This window comes from Epinephelus fuscoguttatus, linkage group LG20 (genome assembly GCF_011397635.1).
Source record: "Epinephelus fuscoguttatus linkage group LG20, E.fuscoguttatus.final_Chr_v1".
NCBI classification, from domain to species: Eukaryota; Metazoa; Chordata; class Actinopteri; order Perciformes; family Serranidae; genus Epinephelus; species Epinephelus fuscoguttatus.
In genome coordinates this window covers 33,659,675-33,675,555 of record NC_064771.1, presented here as the reverse complement: position 1 = coordinate 33,675,555, position 15,881 = coordinate 33,659,675, and the positions used below count along the sequence as shown (strand labels likewise).

Below are 15,881 nucleotides of genomic sequence, written 5' to 3'. Positions count from 1 at the left end.
CAGCTGCGTTCGGATTTATTTTTATTATATCAGCAGGATCATTTAAATGCACTTACATTTAATCATTTGATTACATCATGTACACAGATTCACTTCTCACCTTGCTCATCCACATATCAACACTTCACTCCTTCATACACATTTCAAAGCAGCAGGAATCAGCAGTTACATAAGCACTTAAATCAGGATGATCAGGTTATATTAGATCACAAGAATTGCAGAATACAGAATTGTGGTTAATATATTACGTTTTAAATGTGACATGCCACTTATTCTAAATTCTAGCTTCATCTATTTAATTGAGCACTTAATGCTTTGAGCATGTTTTAGCCTTTTTACTACACGTCATGTACTCCTCACTGCTGTTTATGTTCCAAAGCATACCATACGGTTTTTAATTTAATATGAATGTGCAATATGAAAGTCAGCTGTCAGAAATTTGAGGCCTGTTTAATGTAGCATCACAATGTGTCCATTACACTGACAAACCACAGAGATGACACTGAAAACTGATGTCAAATGTCTGGTCGAATTCATGATCTTCATGTTTTCTTTGGTCGAATAGTTCATGACTTAAACTGGAACTTTGTCATCTTTATGCAAAACAAAGGGAGGAATATTTGCTGATATCAGACACAATTGTCAACTCGTTACACTCGGCCATTTCCGTGGGGGAGGGGGATTCGATTTTCCCCAAGCACTTGCTACAGACTCAATATTAAGAAGATGGATTTACAACAGCTTTAATAGCAGTGTCTGTTTTATCTATGGCACTTGGTATTGGTGTAATTACTCTTCTGGCTATGGCACAACACTTGACAACAGCTTTACTATGGCATTTAGTCCCACCCATGGCACAGATTGGCTAATTGTTAGTCCCCTTGTTGCGCTTGTTGGTCGTTTTTTACTTCAACCGGAAACTGCCTGTTTCGTGTCACGATGCTGGGCAAATGTGTACACGCTGGTGTACACCTGCAGTGCGCCAAGCAGGGAAAGTGTGCACATCATTTGACAGTTACGGTAGACGGCAGAAATGCCACTTTCGCCGCTAAATTTCAGCGGCAAGAGCGGTGTTTTAAAGTCACCACGACTACATGGCCCATACAAATACAAACAAGTCAAAGAAGACTGATAAGACAGAGAGCTGATGATGTCACTCAGGCTTGCATAAAGTCATACTGTGAACACTACCGTCCATGAAGGCACTTGTTTTCTAACCGTGGCTTTTGCCGCAGAAGTTGTTTGGTTTGTCAGCTAACATTTGCTAGTAGCTGCTGCTGGCTGACAGATTACACTCGATTTAAACAGCTTTCTCAGCCCTCACCGTTATGTGCTAAGCAGTGCACTGTCAATTCTGTGGAGTGGGCGGATTCAAAGGTCTGGACTTAGGCCATTCAGGAGCAAAAGTCCTTTAAAGAACTCACGCTTGCCCAATTTGTGAGTTTAATGGCCAGTTTAAGACTATTTTATCGAGGCAAAATATGTGTTTAGACAACATTCAACATTTGAAAATAAAGGTGACGTTATAGAGATATTATGTCAGCACAAGTATCAGAATATTTCAAACGATACCCCCTTCACTTGTGTGGCAGTCCACTGCAGAGCTTCAAAACCCTCTCCACTTTTAAATGCATCACTGTGTGATGATAATCTGACCAAAAATAAATGAGGACACAATGTTCACTGTGGTGGATTACATACTGAAACCCAGGCGGATTTGATGTCGCTGCCATCAAGGAGCAAACGTCCGTTAGCGCGCTCACAAATTTTAATCTTTTAATTGAATCATTGGCTATGCTACACGCACAGACTTTTGACTTCCAGGTGGAGACTGATTTGTGCAGGAGTTGTGGTGATTTAGGGGGGAAGTTGAGGTCAATAAAATCTCTGATACACACAGACACTGAGGGAAGCACAACCAGCAACATCTGAGTGTGTGTCGTGGACTGTTGCCAATGATATTTAATATTAATAAAACAAAAACTGTGGACGCCAGATCTGTGAATTCAACAGCCAACTTCAACATTTAAGAACTTTGGCTTCATTTGTCAAATTAAGATATGGGTTTTGTGTCTCGATACAGAAACTCTAGAAGTGTCAGAACATTTCAAATGATGCCCAGTTGCGTCGTAATTCACTTCTAAGTGCATTAATGTGCAAATATAAGATGACATTTGACAAAAAAAGAGAACATGATGCTCTCTGAGATGAATTATATTACTAAGGCAGTTTTAATGTCTCTGCCAGCTGATTCTTTCAGCATGATGGACACTAACGACTTGGAAAAAAAGCCCAAAAACTTGTAGTACTTGTAGTATGCTTTGAAAACCGATCAACAATAATATAAAGTCTATGTAATTTGCCTTTAAGGTGTGCAAAAATATTGGCATGGTCCTTTTACACGACCACCCAACATTGTAAGACATGGTTTCTGCAGGTGTATGACTCAAGCGTGCCGTTCTCACAGCTCGTGCCCATAGACGTGATCCTCAAACACAGACTGCTCCATGTTGTCGCAGATCATGGTGCAGAAGGGACACACTCGGTGACTCTGCTCATGCTGCTCCAGTTCGTGTCGGGTTATGCAGGGGAAGCTCTCCTGGCAGTGACGGCACACCAGAGCCTGCCGGGGTACAGAAATAGAGATCAGAAGGGGTAACAGAATAGGGAGCGGATTATGTTTTAAGTCCTCCTTCGAAAATAAACAGTAAACAACCGAGTCACACCCGGATATCCAGAGTGAGGAGAGGGAGGTTTTGGAGTTGAGAGTTGCCTGAGTCCAGTTTCTTTAATCTGAATTAGTTTGTTTCAGTACTAGGTTGTGTTAAATTGATTGTTAACTAGCTGGCTCTGCTACAAGTTTCCATTTCCTGTTTTTTGTTTTTTACAATTTGTTGTTAGTGTCAGAGAAACATGTAAAGTGCTTCTTAGCAAAAACTGAGTGGAAATATCAGAAGGAAAATATAAGAGCGTGAGCAGCTACAGCTCACTGACAACATATTTGGATAGCAGTCATAAGAGTGATGAGTCTCACCTCTTCCTCTTGGTCTGGAGCTCTCCCTGCAACGAAAGGGAAATCAGTTAACACCACATTTATTAAAACAATTACTGTTACTGCAACTTTTTGTTTGGGGGAATAATTTGTTCATGTGCACATGTTAAGGAGAAGTGGGTGATTATGGATGCTATCCTCCATCATGATATCAGGGTTTCTACAGATAGAACCAAGACTTTTTAAGACCTTTTTAAAGTCACCTCATATGAAATTTCTTTGGTCTGTGCAATGATTGTAAATACTCATTTTCACGGTAATGTGACCTAAAATATTTAAGACCCATCAAATCTGAATTTAAGACATTTGTAGACTTTTTATGGATCTGTAGACAAGCTGGATGTACATGAATTTGTATCACCATATGTTTTTTTTTATTATTATTTTTATTGCACACATGTAAGACAGCATGAAATACAGATAATGGAAAAATGAGAGATGTGTCAGGAGAGGTCAAGAAGCCACAAGCTTGTGTGATACATCTCCCTTCGGCTTAAGGAGAAAAACAATACCAAAAAAGGAAAAAACAAACAAATTGAAGCGAACAGAATAAGCAGAAAAACGAACCAATCAGGAGAAATATTCAATAAAAACAAAGAAATACACATAGGGCTGCAACTAACGATTATTTTCATTGTCGACTAATCTGTGGATTATTTCTTTGATTAGTCGTCAAATGTTTAAAAACGTCGGTTTGTCTCTCCCAAACCCCAAAATGATGTCATCTAATGTCTTGTTTCGTTCTCATGCCAAAGGGTTTTAGTTCACCGTCATGGGAGAGTGTGTAAAGCTGCCAATATTAGAACGTAAGAAGCTGCAATAAGAGTATTTTGGGTACTTTTATAGTACTGTTCTATGAAAAATGACCGATTAGTCGACTACTAAAATAGTCACTGATTATTTTAATCAATTAGTCATCGATTAGTCGACTAATCATTGCAGCCCTAAATACATGACAAACAACAGAGAAAAGAAGACGACAAAAGACAGACAGAAGAAAAGATCTATCTTTAAGGTATCAGCAGAAATCAATTGGGAAAAAGTGAATGGATAAAAAGCATTACTTATATGTCTTTTTTAAAGTAAATCCAACAAATTAAATACCTGAAAAGTTGGGTTACTTCATCACATTAGTCGTATAAGTTCACAAAGCAGCCCTGCTCACTGAGTTGGGTCTAATTCACCCAGAGATGTTAAAGCTTCTTCTGTATAGAGAGTGTGGCAAAATCTTTGGCGGTTGATTCATTTTTATGGTCTTACAGTATATATCGTCATATCACCTAAGATTCATGTCAAGTAACCAGGACAAAGTTCCTGGAAAAGACACGTTTCCATCATCATTTTACATTCCTTAAAGCTCTACAATGGAAAATCCATTCACCTCCATTGAACACAAGTGGCGTCAGAAGTCTCTGATATCTGCAAACCTCAGGTAAGAAAATATCTACACCACCTGGGGTAAGTGGGAAAATGTTGTACCCTTTGTCCCTTTTATAGTGCAAGAAAAACGTACTGATTTATATCTTTTATTGTGTTTTCCTGTTTTAAAAACAGCAAAGAAGTGACTTCAGTTACTCACCTATGTTCTCATACAGGTCCCCAGACTGCTCAGGTGTCTCCTGCTGCTGCCACTCATGGGTGGTTGATGTGGCGGCAGCTAGTGAGGTGGTCTCAGGCTGCATGTGTGGTGTGTCGGCCGGGGGAGCTGCTTGCAATTCGGCACAAATTCTGCGCAGCCCCTCGATATCACTCATGAGATTCTGACAAGATAAATACAGTTTAACGACCAATGTGACCCTTTGAGTTGATCTGTGTGCTGAGTGAAGACGGCGTTTGTGTGAAGGTACCTGGTTTTCTCTGGCGAGCTCGTCTTTCTCCTTTGTCAGCAGCAGCATCATGTGTTCCTTCTCCTCTATGAGGCCGTCTTTATCTGCGATGACTTCATGTGCCTCTCTGAGCTGCAGCTGAAAAATAAAGAAGGGAAAAAGCCATGGTTTTTAAAATGTGGGAGAAAAAACATCCTAACTGCACATCTTTTCTTAACTTTCAGAGAAAAGAAAAATACAGTCTTCCAGTTACAGAAGCTGCTCCTAAACTCATGGCTTTGTCCCATCTCATCTCAGAAATCATCCCTGTGTCTTTGATAGGCGTTGCCAGTCGGCTACTTGAGATGGACGAGCCATAAGAACGGCTCACACTTGTCACTGACTTGCTGTCATGGACAAAAAACTGCAGGTGTTCAGTTTTGGTTTATTGTTGGAGGAGAGGAAACCCCATCTTTTTGGGAAGTTTGCTTCTCAATTATTCTAGTAATAAATTATTAATTCTAATCAGTTAATTAATTTGAATTATTTATTATAATTCAAAGTGTCATTATACGGTTTGAGAAGCCTTTCAAGCTTTATACTCCAGTGTTCATATTGTTCCTCATCTTCATTGTCACTGCGACACATGGACACATTTTTGGCAGTTATTTTGAATTTAGATTAGGTACTATGTCAGTGATACTAAACTTACAGCCTGTGGGCCAAATCTGGCCCCCGAGCCATTTTCTAATTCCATCTATCCATTTTCAACCACTTATCCGAGGCCGGGTCGCGGGGCCAGCAGGCTGAGCAAAGTACTCCGGACGTCCCTCTCCCCAGCAACGCTTTCCAGCTCCACCTGGGGGATCTCGAGGCGTTCCCAGGCCAGACAAGATATATAATCCTTCCAGCGTGTTCTGGGTCTGCCCGGGGCCTCCCACCTGCTACACGTCCCTGGAACACCTCTAACAGGAGGCGTCCAGTAGGATCCTGATCAGATGTTGAACCACCTCAACTGGTGCCTTCAACGCAAACGAGCAGCAGCTCTACTCCGAGCTCCCTCTGTATGTCGGAGCTCCTCTCTAAGGCTGAGCCCAGACACCCTACAGAGGAAACTCTTTTCAGATGCTTGTATCCGCGACCTCATTCTTTTGGTCACTACCCAGAGCTCATGACCATAGGTGAGGGTTGGGACGTACATGGACCAATAAATCAAAAGCTTTGCCTTCTGGCTCAGCTCCCTCTTCACCAGGACATCCCAGAGCAGCTCCCGCAGCACTGCTTATTCATCTCACGCTCCAGTATACCCTCACTCGTGAACAAGACCCCGAGACATTTTTCAGTATGAATAAGAAAATACCTCAAGTACCTCGGGGTCTTTTCTTATTCATAATGAAAATAAATTGAATAACACTGGAAATTTTCTGTACTTTAAACATAAATATGGCACCAGAGTGTGTTAAAAAGCATCAAATTAGAGCTTGTTGATCAAACAACTGCCAAGGGAGGATCCCCCACATCCCAAAAAGCAGCCCAGGCTAAGCCCCAAATGTCCTCAAATCCTAGAATCGCCTCTGCATATACGTGACCTGTGCCTGGCCTCCTGCCATTTTGCAAAAGTTGGCCCCCAGGCAAAGCAAGTTGAGTATCCCTGGTCTATGCAATCCTGACTTAGGAGTCATAACTTGTGAAATCCCTAAGTTAGGATGGTTACGTATTAGAAACATTCCTATCCTAGGATAAAAAATGGTTATTTCCTAATTGCAGTGAAGAAACATGTTTCTGTAATACCAACAAAAATCCAAAACCATTATTCTATGGAGCTGGCTTTGTGCACGACGTTTAGACGACCTCCCTCAGAGTCTCAGAGAAGCAACATATTTAAAAAACATCTTAAAACCCATTTATTGTCTTTGACTGTCTCTTTATCTTTGTTATTTTGTCTGATTGGTTTACATTTTGTTGTCTTTCTTACATTCTTTCGCTTACTCCTTTTGTCCTTCTTGTAACTTCTCTGTTGTAAATTACTACATAAAGTTTGCTTGGGTGTGCACAGGGCGTTGTCGTGTTGGAACAGGAAGGGGCCTTTCCCCAAGCTGCTGGAATCACACTATTATCTGAAAAACAGCACCTCTGAGTTTACCTCTCGTTTGCCACTTCTTCGTTCTGCCTGCTCCAACGATGAGACCACTCTCTCCAGCTGGTCTCTGACTTGCTGCAGGTCTCTGTCCAGATATTCAGCTTGTCTCTTGGCGTTTTTGGTCTCCTCCCTCTCAGCCGCCAGCTTTGCCTGAGCGTCCTGTAGCTGGCTGACGAGAGTCTGACACCGCGCCTGAGGAGGACATGAAGCATTTAGCATAAAGGAAAAGTCACGTCAGTATTGTTTCTATTTAAAAAATTTAAGCCTTTTTTCTTTTACCCTCAGGTCATCATCTGGACAGTTCTGCACCGCCTCCTGCTGCGACAGCCTCCTACATAACTCCTGGTTCTCTCTCTTCATGTCCTCCATGTTGTGTGTGAGGCTTTGCAGCTTTTGCAGCTCTGCAGAGAACCTCTCCTTCTCTTTCTCACTTGTCTGAAGGTCCACCTGCCAAAGGTAAAGCACACATTTGAATACAGGAACAAAGTTTTGATCATCTTCACCTGACTTTTTCTTATACTGATCATGTCAGTGCAGCAGTCACAGTGTTTATAATGACATGCATTTCATTCCTGAGCCGATTTAACTTGTGATGTCAGTCTGATTGACTGGCAGGGTAGTTAGAAGTTATGGTCTGTGTTATTTCCTTTACTGTCTGCTCTTAAAGGACAAGGCTGTTAATATACTATAGTTTTCTACTAACAGATACTGAGTGTGTATCAAAGCCTGTTATATTTTCTTCCCTCTGTGCCATAGAGCTCCATTGTCATCCAAAAACTATTAACTAGAATTTCCGTCTCACGGTTGAACGCCTCTGCAAACCAGTCAAGTCGCACTTATGATTTACATCCATGTCTGTGAAAACATGGATGCGTCACACATATCTTCCACCCGGCAACACAGAAGATCTATATAATCAGCTCAGTATCAAGATGGACACCAAAGATTAGTGTCACTGATTCAGTATCTGACTGAAAAGTGTTTTTGCAGAATGTTCTGATGTCACAGTGAAGTTGACATTTGACCATTTGGTTGCGAAATGCCATCACTTCATTATTATATCCTGTTAGGCATTTGTGTGAAATTTTGTCATAATTAGTTTATGAATCCTTAAAGCTATAGTGCGTAACTTCTGTCGCCTCCCAGCGGATAATGCGTTATTACAACTAATAAGCCGGCGGCACTTCCGTGTACACAGAGTAACACTTGCCTTTGTGGTAGGATCCACTTCTGAACCGTGTCTCGACCGCTTCTCCGCCATGTTGCTTTCTCTTTCTACCTGCGCTCTACGTCTTGCTATGACACTCTCCGCTCTTCCTCCCCCTCCCTTCTTGTTGTGAGGAAGCATTTCTTGTGTGCCAGTGCGGGAATGTCGCCGGTAGACACGCATACTAAAAATGATATATTGAAAAATACCGCGAGATGTTAGAGGAGCCGATCAGCTTAATCAGCATTGTGTCATCTCCTCTGGTAGTGGCTTAGGTAAAACGGACATTTACGGACCTGTAGAAGTTACGCGCTATGGCCAAAAACATGTTTTGTAAGGTCACAGTTACCTTTCCGTTCGATCACCAAATTCTCAACAGTTCATAGCTCAGTCCAAGTGGACGTTTGTGCCAATTTGAAGACATTCCCTCAGGGCGTTTTTGAGTTATCGCGTTCATGAGAAAGAGACGGACAACCCCAAAGCATAATGCCTCCAGCCATGACTGATGCTGGCACGCAGGCATAAAAACACACCAATGAGTTACTCTGGTGCACAGGATGCCATGTTCCTTCATTATCAAGAACACACACACACACACACACACACACACACACACACACACACACACACACACGCCAGAGACAAGATCAACCTGGTGAGCTCTGCTGTTATTACTTGGTGTTGTATGTAGTTCAACTTTTAAGTTATAGCTGCATACATTGCAGATTCTGACATATTACATTCACGACAGTGGAATTTCTCTGTCATTGTTATTTTCATAGTTATGTCATGTTGTCGTACCCCTATTATTACTATTCAACCGGCCATTTGTCACTTGAATGTGCCGTAATCCTTCATTACAGCCTCTAAGAGCTGTCAGTTACCTGTCAAAATGTCATCTGTTTGCAGCTCAGTCAGTGTGATGTGTCTTCCTCTGTGCAGAGGATTGTGGGTCAGACTAGCCAGAATCTAATGCTGGCTGTGAAATCGGACCAGATGTAGTTGAACATCCTGGTATTTTTGCCATATTGCATTTGACACACTAAATCTTTTTCTGGTGTACTAAATAGAATGGTAGTGTGGGTATTGGGACACACAGATAGTCCCATTTCCTCCTTTTTCATCAACATCTGACTAAAACTACAACACCCAACTGGAAATTGATGAGACTTTAAAAAATTAAACGACATTTATTTGTCGTCAGTAGGAACCAATGGGCTCGGGGCTAAGCGTTAAAGACAGTGTATGGAAGTCAGAAAGTCTTAAAAGACAGGTTAATATTGTTGAGGATTGTTAACAGAAATAAAAATGTAGAATATCAGCAGCTTTATGCTTTAACGTGTTGCACTACAAAGTAGATTTACCTGAAGGAGCTGGATGCTGTCGTTCATGTTGAGCAGTTCTCTCTGTTTTTCTCTGAGTTTGGAATTTAGTCTAAAAAACACACAAAAAACAGCCGTTAGTTGCCAGAGACAATTACATACCAAGTTCAATTTAAACGTGCAGATTTGACTCACGTGACAATCTCCACACACTGAGAGTCAACCCTCCCCTTCAGCTCCTCACGCTCCTCTTTGAGCAGGTTGATCTTCATCACAGCTCGGTCGTATTTCTCCTGAGCTTGTTTCTAAAAAAAAATTAAACAATAAGTAGATAATACAAGATTTTGTCTGAGCCTTTAACAGTTAAAGAGAAAACATTATCTCACTTCATTTTGCTTTGATTCTCCGTCTACACTCAAGCTTTGACTCCGTTGTTTCTGCTCATGTTGCTGTAAATCCATCTGCTTTGTCTTTTGGATCAACATCTCCTTCTGGTAGGAACATGAAAGTCAGATTTGGCACATATGCGGTAATACAGAGTTTAGATTTCACACTTGAACTGCAAACAAACCTTCAAGTTGTCAGATTCTTTCTGCTGCTGCTGTAAAGTGCTTTTCAAGTCTTCATTTTGTTCCTTGATTTGATCCATTTCTTTGGACAGCTGACTCATTTCTTTCTCCTTCTGTTCAATTTGCCCCTGTGGAAATAAATCAAACTGTGTCAAACATCAAAGTTCAATGTCTATTTAACTATTTCTTTCTGTTGTGCAATGAGCAAATGTGTTCATCTGCTCTCAACAAACCTTCAAGCTTGCGGCCTCTTGCTGTTTTTCCTGTAGATCGGTTTTTAGGGTTTCATTTTCCTCTCTTATCTGATCCAGGTCTTTCTGCAGCTCAGCTCTCTCACGTACGCTCTGTTCGACCTGCTCCTGGGTTCACAAAAACACATTAAATCAATATAAAGCCTTGTTTACTTTTGCCCTTGGACTGTTTCACTACATATAAACACTTCATCTTTTCACAGAGCTTCACAATCAATCAGTAACTGTGAGTTTAAAAATACGAGTTTATTATCAAATATTTCCACAGTCATTTATTGTCTGATTGTTTACACGGTGCTATCGCCCTGTTGAGCAGTTAGAGATAGAGTCGCTGGCTTTAGCTTCACATCGGTCCTTTGCATTTAATACCTGTGTTGTAATAACAAGGAGTTCATCATCCGGGCTGCTCTCGATGCTTTGCTCCACCGGGCTCTTGAAACAGAAAGGAGTGCTGGCTCCCCGCACCTGACCAGTACTGTCAACATAGCAGAACTGGTAGAACTCGATCTCATCCTTGGGCAGGTAGTACTCTGATGGGACAGGAACAATTAAATTATTCTACCACAGGCCTCACTGTTGATTAAACTGTCAATAAATCAGTTTTTTAGTGTGTAATATGTCAGAGAATGGTGAAAAGGGCCCATTACAATATCTCAAAAACCCATGTTGTGTCTTAAAATGGTCACACATTCAGGTGTGCACACATCTTACAATCAGAAATCTTATTTTAAGATACATTCTGTTGGCTTAACTTGTCCTTTCCGGTGCAACTGGCTTTCTTAAGCATCTAATTAGGATGTAACTGCATAGAAAAAATGTTTTTCCTTTTTTTAAACCTTTTTGGGGAGATAATTTCACATTTTATCATCTCATATACACTTTTATGTTTTAAATATGAAAGATAACAAAGTTTAATTCTGATAAATATAAAATAATTTCAAAGGACTGATTACCAGATACGACACATCGACATCACACATCAACACGCGTGTATCAATACCTCTCTCCCTATTGACCCTTACCCACTATCTTGCCCTACATTTTCAATCATTTCAAATAAAATACATTTTTAAAAAAGAATAGAAAAAATAGTACTAAAAAATCATAAAACTAAATAATACATTCAAAAAATAGAGAAAATGTTCTCTTATTATTTGTTAGATTTTTCAAATATTTTACATATATTTTTTTTAATTCATGTGCATAAATAAATTTTCACGGCTGACTTTTCAAAGCAGTGAAATCACAGTCAACCATGATAGTAAAAGTATAAAAAATGCACTAATTAAGAGAATAATTTTGATGTAAAAAGTATGAGAATTAAAACATTACAAACTGGCATATAATTGTAGTGTTTATTCTCTGGCTGGCAGTGTGTTTTCATTCTGCTTAGAATTTCTTAACATCATTATTATTATATCATCTATCTTTTTTTTATTTTTTGTTTTTGTTGTTGTCTTTTTCTTTTTTTTTCCTGTCCTGTATTTTTATGTCAGTGTTTATGTAATCTTAGTGTTAAAAATTCAGAAATTAAATCTATTAAAGTTGAGTTCCAGCTCTAAACATCTGTTTTCCTGTGAAAATAAATACTGGTCTCTCTTTGAAAAACCCAGACAGTTGTTTAAAACACGATGCTCTGTTCTGAAAGTATTTCCAGAATCCTCAAAGACTCCTTTAACAATCTAAATGATATAATGTCCCCTGCATGATGACATTTTTAACCAGTTTCTCAAGTTATGACTCTATTTCCAATCTAAGCAGCTGGAAATAACATATCCTTTCTCATTTTGTGACGCAAGAATAATATGAGGACTTTATTCTGTATGAAAATGTAAAAAAATCGAAAGTAGCATCAATATAGAAAAATATAACTAATAATAAAGCTTTTAAATATTGCAAGGAGATATCATTTGTATTAGTTGCAACCTAAGAAATAACATACAAATCTCTGTCATTGTGCAGCAGACAAAATACTTTATCCAGATGTTTACAGGAGTCTTTGTGGAATCTATTAATATCATTAGAGCAGCAGATGTCATTAAATGACCTTCAATGTGAGGCCAGGACAGTCCTGGGGCTTCAAAGATAAATGTTAAGGGTCACAAGATAAGCAAAAATAGATTTCTGTTACACAACATTCTGTTTTCTGGCTCTCCAGTAATATTTGCTTTTATCACGTGAGACACTGAATACCTTCAGCTCTTTAGGGCCTGAAATGAAACTATCTCTGAAGGAAAATGAACAGTTCAGGTCCACACTGGGGCTAAAACCTGTCATGACACGTCATGAGTAGACATCACTTTATTATAGGGGGTCACAAGCCAAAAAGATCAGGGACCATTTATCTAAAAGTCTCTAAAATTGCCAGATCACCTCGACAAAATCTGAATCTGAGGATTTGACCACAGCTGATATGATGTCAACAACACTGAGCCAGAGGATCAGGCGTACAGTATGCCACAGCAGCTCATAAAAACAGATTTAACAGCTTGCGTCAATAATTATGCTCAAACTGTTTACACACTACACACTCTGAGTGTTCAGAAAGGTGACAGGAAGTGTACACTGCAGACATGACCAAGCATTTGCACTCTGCGGTAAGAGTGAAACTATTTCTCACCCTTAAAAACAGCTTGCCTCGTCGCTGTCTCCTGCCCTACGACATCCAGACACGGCTCCACCCACACAAAGGTATGATAATCCTTTGTTGTGCTCCACCCGACCTGTATAAGAAAATCAGACAAAACTCAGATGCAGTGGCACCACGTAGACAGTAGTGGAACAAGTATTCAGATCCAGTAAACATTGCTTAAGTAAAAGTATTATCAGCAGACTTTATCTTAAATTTAAAGAATACAAGTGTTTGTTGTGCAGTAAAATGTTCCTTGTGAGTGTTTTAGTATTATATAAGATGTTTCTGGATTATTATTCCTGCTGCATTCATGTTTACGTTGCCTTTTACTGCTGTTAATGTTAAAGGTTGTGCTAATTTTAACTTCTCATTATATGATAGGATAGTTTAATCTACAGCAATGCATATGAAATCATCACGTGCTTGTGGTGTGGCTGCCCTGTGAGAACCATGTATCTCTAAAAAGTTTCATGGTGTCACAAAAACAGCTGTTTTCAGCTTTGTGACGATGCATGTTCCAGCTGACCCAAGAGGGTTTTTAAGGAGTTTATTTCACTTAAGAAGACGGAGAATTTTCTCAACACATACAGAAACACTTCATCATTCAGTTAATTTTAATTTATATATATTTTTTAATCCAGATAGCCTGTGTTGTGTGTATTTTTAATGGTATTTTTTTGTCATATTTTTGTTGTTTCTTTATTATATCCTATATCTATGTGTCTTGATTTTTCCAAGACTTACTTTTCATCAATTTTCTTGGCAATAAATCAAATTCTGATAATCACAAACATTCAAAATCAATACATCTGGAGATATGTGGTGGAGGAGAGGTATGGACACAACTAAAGCTGCGAGACAAATGCAGCTGAGTAGAAATATGAAATTGCACAAAACAGAAATACTCACATTAAGAACCTCAAATCTGCACTTAAGGACAGTACTTGAGGAAATCCTGCTTAGGCCCATCCAGCACTTCATAAAGACATAAAAGCAGATATTGTTTGCTCACCTTGAAGATGCCCACCCAGTCCCTGGGGTTTGGCTGGAAGGCAGTATTGAGGGTGTAGCTGCAGGTGACGGGGGTCGAAGGCGGGTATGTCTGAGGGGTGTCCATGAACACCACCTGGGAGAAGGTGCGCGCTGTGGGGTCATCTCCCTCTGCCATGCTGAACTACAGCCAGTACACATATAAAGAGCGATGATGAAACACAGCAGGACCCTGACTGATGACAGCAGCTGTCGTGACAGAAAGAAGCTCCGGTGTTTTTAACAGAGTTCCGTCTTCCTGTTGTTGTTTTGACGTCGTTAGAAATTTACTTTCACTTGTCGTCAACTCGATTACGCAGTCATATTTAACTCCAAAACACTTTGCCCATCGTTAAAAACATTACACTTTATGTTGAAACGACCGCCTTCTCCCTCCGGACGCCATTTAACGTTAATCTAAACTTTTAAAGGGCAGTTAGCGTTCATGTTAGCTTAATTAAAACGTTGAAATAAAGAAAGCGAAAGTAATGAGTCACAAAGACCGCACCCGAACGGTTATATAATGTTTACTTTAACACACACAACTGTTTTTACTCCAACAAGTCTCAGCAAACTCACATTTTTGATGAAATATTGACATAAATACATGAAACTTACATGTTAGCTGTCACTTGTCACACTCCGTCAACTACCAACATCCAGCGCGAGCGTCGCTTGTCTTCTCTGATGCATTCAGGTGCTCCTCGGATATTTGTACCACGTGCTCAACACGTCCGGCACGAAAAGAAAACACTTTTCAGGTGAAGATCTAAACTGATGTTGTTTGATTTATAGAGGGGTATCACAGCATTACATTAAAGCAATTTAATCTTTTATGAACAAAATTATTCCCGCTTATATTCTGTGTTGCCTATACTTTTGCACCATATTGATATTTTATAGGCTATTTCCTGCTTTGTGGCTGCACAATTTCTCAACTCTTATACTTAGATAACAATCACCACATTGTTTACAACATATAACCTGTTTAGAAGTTCGTTAGAAAAACATACAACACAAACAAGATACAATACAGACATTAAAATAAAAGTGCCTCATTGTATTAAGAAAATATGCAAAGAAACGACACTAAACTAAACTAAACAATTACTTTTAAGTGGACTCCGGGAAACATGGACACTCATTAGAATAATTATTCAAAGAAAAAACGAATTCAACAATAAAATAGCACAAATAGGGTATTAATCACAGCTAGATTCATGTGCGCTCAAATCATACTCTTTGCTCGTGTTTCCAATTGCCACGTAAGGCATCTTTAGTTGCGCCCTTTGCAGTTGCATTATGGGAAATGTAGGCCAGTTTAAACAGCTCATTCTTTCCTCTCTTCTGCGGTGTGAGATTAAAACACAAGAGGGAGCCAAACTCTTTTACGTCATGGAACTGACCCTGTTCATTAAACCTGTTTTGTAACACTGAGTGTGTGTTAAAATGCAACCTGTGATTGTATTAGCCTACATTAGGCCTACTACAGAAACAAGCGAACAAAACATGCCTGGGTGCATGACAGGCTCCTAACATCCAACATGGGAGCTGTGTGACATGTTATGACTGAGATTTTAGCACTAATATCTGGAAACGCACAGACTATACGATAATAATAATTAAATAATAACAAACATCTAATCTAATGAGGCTGTCCTCTCTGTTTTTCTGTATATAATTATTATAACACTGTTGACAAAGGCAACCAAAATTAGAATTATAAAATTACATCCACTGAAGTGCAACTGGAACTGACCTCTGTAATGTTAGATATTTTAATTAATGTAATTTCAATTTAATTATTTTTAATTAATGAATTTATTTTTTTAAATAAAAAATATTGCTGCAAATTGACATTAAAATTAAGAAAT

General features: G+C 39.4%; 1 protein-coding gene across 2 annotated transcripts; it reads right to left on the bottom strand.

Annotated features, from left to right (window-relative positions):
• Positions 1-4: 4 nt before the first annotated feature.
• On the bottom strand, positions 5-14,773 carry calcoco2 (calcium binding and coiled-coil domain 2). 2 transcript variants are annotated; one of them, XM_049562889.1, is made up of 15 exons: positions 14,626-14,773; positions 13,991-14,152; positions 12,967-13,069; positions 10,716-10,876; positions 10,329-10,454; positions 10,098-10,223; positions 9,913-10,017; positions 9,722-9,831; positions 9,569-9,638; positions 7,277-7,444; positions 7,001-7,189; positions 4,900-5,016; positions 4,632-4,812; positions 3,035-3,060; positions 5-2,623 (listed from the first exon to the last, which is right to left on the bottom strand). In XM_049562889.1, exons 2-15 carry the CDS (start codon positions 14,144-14,146, stop codon positions 2,462-2,464), a joined length of 1,800 nt encoding a protein of 599 aa, XP_049418846.1. In that variant the 5' UTR covers positions 14,147-14,152; positions 14,626-14,773; the 3' UTR covers positions 5-2,461. The 2 variants fall into 2 exon arrangements, with proteins under 2 accessions (XP_049418846.1, XP_049418847.1); XM_049562890.1 differs by having other exon boundaries at positions 9,913-10,014.
• Positions 14,774-15,881: the final 1,108 nt, after the last annotated feature.

Coding starts and splice junctions, on each gene's coding strand:
- calcoco2 (XM_049562889.1), bottom strand. CDS start 14,146: ATGGCAGAGGGAGATGACCCCACAGCGCGCACCTTCTCCCAGGTGGTG. Junction 10,224..10,328: donor AAGAGGCCGCAAGCTTGAAG/GTTTGTTGAGAG, acceptor TTATTTCCACAG/GGGCAAATTGAACAGAAGGA. Junction 2,624..3,034: donor CTCCAGACCAAGAGGAAGAG/GTGAGACTCATC, acceptor GTACCCCGGCAG/GCTCTGGTGTGCCGTCACTG.